At 52.4% G+C, this 6,000-nt stretch overlaps 1 protein-coding gene across 1 annotated transcript in view; it reads right to left on the bottom strand.

Annotated features, from left to right (window-relative positions):
- Nucleotides 1-800: 800 nt before the first annotated feature.
- The window catches only part of DOP1B (DOP1 leucine zipper like protein B), an 82,348-nt gene continuing 77,148 nt past the window's right edge, over nucleotides 801-6,000 (bottom strand). The window contains exons 33-37 of the mRNA XM_056119525.1: nucleotides 4,707-4,843; nucleotides 3,653-3,708; nucleotides 3,280-3,420; nucleotides 1,980-2,109; nucleotides 801-1,454 (exon numbers count right to left, since the gene is read on the bottom strand). Of these exons, the coding sequence (XP_055975500.1) occupies nucleotides 1,203-1,454; nucleotides 1,980-2,109; nucleotides 3,280-3,420; nucleotides 3,653-3,708; nucleotides 4,707-4,843 (716 nt within the window). The 3' untranslated portion in view covers nucleotides 801-1,202. The remainder of the gene's footprint in view (nucleotides 1,455-1,979; nucleotides 2,110-3,279; nucleotides 3,421-3,652; nucleotides 3,709-4,706; nucleotides 4,844-6,000) is intronic.

The raw sequence follows: 6,000 nt of genomic DNA, 5'->3' as shown, positions 1-6,000 counted from the left end.
AAAGGGCCTGGGAGAGGGGAGACATGCTGCAGGTCAGTCTGTGCCTGGGCAAGGGATAGTTCTGTGACCCATGGGGGTTTCTGGGGGATGAGGAGACCCCAGGAGGATGGAGCCCCTGAGCGGTTCCCGGCACAGAGGCTCCAGGTATCTGCCGGCCAGTGTGGAGGGAAAGAGCTGGCAAGGTACTAGTGAGGCCGTCGCCGTCAGGGTTTGCGAAAGTATGCCGGCCCCACGGCTGAACACGGTCCCCACAGGCAGGAGTGAGATGTGTGATGCCCCCGTTCCGTGCCCGCCACTGCTGAATAGTGGGTGGTAAGGGGCAGCGGCTACTCTCAGAAAACAGATCTTTGTTTTCAGATGGTGTCAAAGTCTGCACAGTGTCAAAGTCCGACCTCCCCAGTGGTGCCAGGGATCAGATCCCAGGCATCGAGCATGTGCTCTAGCCCTTTGAATTGTCTCTCCAGTCCCTCAAATAAGCATTTTGGTTTATTGGGTCTCGGGGGTCACTCCTGGCAGTGCTTGGGGACCATATGGGATGCTGGGTATCGAACCTGGGTTGGCTTCATGTAAGCTAGTGCCCTCCCTGCTGTACTATGGCTCCAGGCCTCAAATAAACATCTTAAAGGATATGAAAGGGTAAAGAAAAGAAAGTTCAGCAACTTGAACTTCATAGAGAACCTCTGCTGAGACAGACCCCTATGTCTGCACTACCAAGAGACCCATGCTGCATTTCATTCTTCCTCCCAATTCCTATTACAAAGGCGGTGGTCCTGTTAGAGGATATATTAACTTTATTTTATTTACATAAAATGAGGAAGAAAACGTAAATCCAAGTATGTTACAAGGGGGATGCACCGTCCCCAGACATTGGAGACTCGCTCCGCCACCGCCCCCCCACTCGAACAGGCTTGTTTTAGAGCATGACCCTGACCCCTTCCTTCTTCAGAAGACAGTGAGAGCTGACCCTGGCCCAGTAACTGGAGGAGAGAAGCCCAAGGTCAGGCAGGCACCACCCCTGTGCCCCCAAGTGCCAAAACTCCAATGTAACTTGTAGTTGGTCTGAAATGTGTGGCTTGATGTTTCTGTGGTCTGGAGCCCAGACACGGAAGAGGCTTCAGGCCCGGCTTCAGGCCCAGCTGCGGACCCAGCACTCCCCCCACAGTGCGCCAGCGAGCACGTTTCCCAAATTCGGCTCTCGAAGGTCAACACTCCAGATGTTCCAGAAAGTCGTACTCCACGCATTCCTCCAGCTGCTTGAGGACCTTCGGGCTGTCGGTGACGGGAAACTCCATGGACGGTGGGCCAGGGCCAGCAGCAGGCAGTTTGCTCTGGGTTTTGAACGCGCAGTTGAGCGTTCTGAAGAACGGCATTAACTGCTTCATGCTGGAAACGGAATGTTGGCGCAGAAGAGGAAACTCCCTCTTCAGGGTGATCTCATCCGAGCTGCTGATCTCCTGCGGGAGCACACAGAGGGGATGGAGGAGCCAATGATGGGGTGGGGATTCGAGGTCCTCCCAGAACACCTCCAGGGTCTCCTGCCCCAGGTCCGCCCCTAGCTATGGAAGGACTGGACTGGGGCCAACTACTTTTGTGCTGTTCTTGTTTTAAGGCCACGCCCAGCGGTGCTCAGGGCTTATTCCTAGCTCTGTGCTCAGGGATGCCTCCTGCAGGGGCTGGGGGGGGGGGGGGGCGCCCATATGGGACGTTGAGGGTAGAATCCAAGTCAGTCACGTGCAAGGCCAGCGCCTTCCCCATTGTCCTGTCGCTCTGGCCCTTGGGAAAGTACTTCCACATAACTTGGGTTGTCCAGACCGGGGTCTCAGAGCTGCTGCCCGGGTGGTGGACAGAAGTGAGAAAAATCAACATGGCATCGAGTGCTAGCTCTGTTCTGGACAGCCGGCTGGGGGCCATGGCACTGACCTTGCGGCCTCCTGAAGCACTCGCCCCGCCCCTCGGCCTCGAGAAGGGAGACTATTTACCCCATATTTTAACTTGAGCAGTTTGAGGATCCGGACAGTGTGGGGCTTGCATTCCTGGTGACTCTCCTCTGACTCGGACAAGAATTCAGGGCCCTCCGTGTCCACCTCTGGAACAAAGGCCCACCTGTAACTGGAGGGGAGAAGCCCAAGGTCAGGCAGACTCTGGGAGCACTGTGACAGAAAGGACGCGCACATCGACCTTAGGGTGGCGTCAGCGCCCCCAAGGAATCTCCCTCTGCCCACTTCAGCCATCGCTCTTGTACGCCCTGCCACACCTACCCTCATCTTCCTCATCTCCAGCATTCTATAGCTTTGTTTTCACAGGAAATCATGAATTCAAAATAAAGAATCTAGTAGCACTATAGCACTGTCCTCCCGTTGTTCATCAATTTGCTCGAGCGGGCCCAGTAATGTCTCCATTTTGAGACTTGTTGTTATTGTGTTTGGCATATCGAATATATCACGAGTAGCTTGCCAGGCTTTGCCGTGCGGGCTAGATTCTCTCGGTAGCTTGCCGGGCTCTCCAAGAGGGGCAGAGGAACTGAACTGAGCTCGGCCATGCTGGCCGCGTGCAAGGCAAATGCCCTGTCGCTGTGCTATCGCTCTATGTGGCCATTCACTTCCTTTCAGGTTTTCCAGCCACACCTGGCGGCTCTCAGGGCTTGCTCCAGGCGCGGTGCTCAGGGATCACTCCCAGCAGTGCTGGGTTCAGCTACATGTCAGGCAGGGGCCTTGCACTGTCTCTCCGACCCCACTATGTGACCTTTTACAATAGTTCCTTTCACAAAACAATTGGTAGTTAAAGAAAACCCCCACCCTTTTTGTGAGAGCCCATTTGTTGTTGTTGATGTTTTGATACTCAGGGTTTACTCCTGGCTCTGCATTCAGGAATTACTCCTGGCACTGCTCAGGGGACCATATGGGATGCTGGGGAATGAACCGGGGCAGACCATGTGTAAGGCAAATGCCCTCCCAGCTGTACTATCTAGCCCCAGAAGCCATATTTTAAGCATTAACATTTCTGCTTCAATATTGCTTTTTGGGGAGATGGGCCTAACAGAAATGGCATCTGGGGCTGGCATGAAATTAAATCAGGGGCAGAGTGAGTTGGGGATGGCACGTTCCACTTATTTCATTAGAAACAGAGGTGAATGCAGCCTGGTGCGCCAGTGGGGAGTCTGTGTCTCAAGAGACGGCAGAAGCAGACCCCGATCAACACACAGGGACACCCAAAGAAACCCACCCATAGAGACTGACCAGGAGAGAGAGGGTGAGGGGTCTCTGGGCTTAAGGGACTTACACCTGAAACAGTGGCATCTTGTCTGGGGGGAAGGAGAGGGCCGTGTCCAGGAATTTGCAAGCTGACAGGTACACGCTGGCGCTGGCGGGGGGCTCCCCCGCGGCCTCGGGAGCTTTCGCCCGGCCCGGTTTGCTGCTGTTTCTGCAGAGGGAACGACACCCTGGTTACAAGCTCCTTCACACCTCGTCTGCCGCAGCCACGCGTCCAGAAGGACATTCTGCCCCTGGAGGAGCGCTGAACACCTCTGGATCCTGCACCAAGGACTCCGAGAAGCAAACAGGACGGGGCCTGAGAGGGGTCTACATCTATGGTGGGGGTCACAGATGATGTGGACAGTCACTTGCCCCCACACACAGCCCCTGTAACCCCGTACCTTGAAGACTCCTCCTCCTCTTTCAGCTCTTCTTCCAGCTGCAGGAAGGTTTGAATCTTAAAGAGAATACACATTCGGGTTACTATCTGGGGCGCTTCAAAATGGCTCACTTTTTGTTTGCTTCTGCGTCCCCCTGGCTGTGCTTGGGGACCACCCTGGACAGGCCTCCAGGGGACCATCTATGGGTCAGGGGATGAGGGCCAGTGGCGTGCAAAGGCAAGCTCCTGAACTGCTGAGCTAGCTCCTGCCCCTGGCTTGCTGTTTATTTTGATGGTTTGTTGGGGGGGGGGGGGGGGACGCGCACACCCGACAGTGCTTAGTGGTAACCCCTGGTTCTGTGCTCAGGAACCACTCTGGGCTGGACACGGGGAACTATACGGGGTGCTGGGGATAGAACCCAGGTAGGCCTTGTACAAGGCAAACACCCTATCCTCTGCTATTGATCCAGCCCCTGGCCTGATGTTTAACGTGTTTATATACACGACAAAAAAAGACTTGACAGAGGGAGAGATGAAACAGATTATGGGACAGGAGAAAACCCTCTGCATTTAACCAAGAACAGACTATGTGTTTCCAGCTGAAAGTCTGGCAGACGCAATCAGCTAGGAATTAGTCTGTAATTCCTAAAGAAGCTTTTCATTTCTAGTTTGTGATGAGATCTAATCCTAGTCTTGCACACCGAAGGTAGGAAACACTCTACTACTGAACCCAAATAAAGGCCCTATTATTATTACTATTATTATTTTTTTTTGGTGAGGGGTGGGTGGGAGGTGAGTGTCAGGAATCAAACTCAAGGATGAGTGGGCTACCACTGAGCCACATCTCGACCTCTCAAGCAGAATATAAAAAGCCCCCAATTTCACAGAATTTTGGTTTCTGGGTCACACCCAGTGGTGCTCAGGCGTTCCTCCTGGCTCTGCACTCAGGAATGGCTCCTGGTGGTGCTTAGGGGACCATTTGGGATGCTGGGCTTCCAGGGGCAAGGTGAGCACTGTCCTCGCTGCACTACTGTTTGGCTCCTAGCAGTCCCCAGAAGGAAAGCGCGGGTACTTACTAACTCAGAGACCATGATGGGCCAGAGTGAAGTCAGATGCTGAGGGGATATTCTGAGCAGCAGAACTCTGAAAAAAAGAAACATCTGAGCAGCGACTGTGGATGTCGGTCCCACGCGGAGATTGTCCGTCAGGCGTTCTAAAGAAAGAAGATTTTAGAGACGTCAGACCGGTTATGTCGCTGGGGCACTTCTTGCTAGTCCAAAGACAAAAAGCAGAAAAATAACCCGCTCTGGCATTAGACAACATGCAGTCTTTAAGAGAATTTCTTGTTTCAAACAAAATTTTCTGATTTGAAAATAATATCTGCATTTTTTTGTTTTGTTTAAAAAATTTTAGAAAGTTTTGGATTCTGCCCAGTCTTGGTCCTTTTTTTTTTTTTATGTGGGTGGGGGGATGTTTGGGTCACATGTGGGGGGGTCATTCCTGATATGCTATACTATCTATCGCTCTGACTAAAATTCTGACTGAGGTTTAGGTAACATGATTACAATAGTGTTAATCCTTATTATTTTAAAATTTGGAGACCACACCTAGCAGGGCTTACTCCTGGCTCTGAGCACAGGGAGGGACCACCCACGGAGGTTACCAAATGTGGTTAATGGGATTCAAAGCAGGGTAAGCTATATGCAAGCAAATGCCTTACCCATTGTTCTATCTCTCTAGTCCTATTATTACTGTTGTTAATTAAAACTTCTATTGCCTTGCATGCGGCCAACCCGGGTTCAATCTCTGGCACCCCATACGGTCCTCCGAGCACCACCAGGAATAATTCCTGAGTGCATGAGCCAGGAGTAACCCCTGTGCATTGCTGGGTGTGACCCAAAAAGCAAAAAACAAAACAAAAAACAAAACAAAACAAAACAAAACAAGAAACCTTCTTTTGTATTGCAGCTGGAACTATAGAATAGCAGGTAAGGTGCTTTGGCTTGCATGCAGATGACTCAGTTTCGATCCCTGGCATCCCACAGGGTTCCCTGAGCACTGTGAGGAGTAACTCCTGAGAGCGGAGCCAGGAGTGAGCCCTGAACTCTGCCCGCATGCCACACCCTCCAAAATCTTTTGTATTGATTGAGGTTCTGTGCTTCGCTAACGCTGATGTCAACGCTTGCCCTGTACTTGACGCCAACGCCATGCATGACTCTGCTGGACAAAGTTAATACCCCTTCCCCACCAGCAAAGTGCCTGAGACCCCGCCCTGCTAGGGACAATGTGTTTACACCTCCAACTGGGCCCCGTCGCCTCTCTGTGAAGGTCCTGGTCCTGCTAAATGGCAAAGTGTGGCTTGGAACCCAG

This window comes from Sorex fumeus, unplaced genomic scaffold, assembly GCF_029834395.1.
Source record: "Sorex fumeus unplaced genomic scaffold, SorFum_2.1 ptg000041l, whole genome shotgun sequence".
Lineage (NCBI taxonomy): Eukaryota > Metazoa > Chordata > Mammalia > Eulipotyphla > Soricidae > Sorex > Sorex fumeus.
Note: the sequence above shows the minus strand (reverse complement) of the source record. Positions and strands in the feature narration are given on the sequence as shown.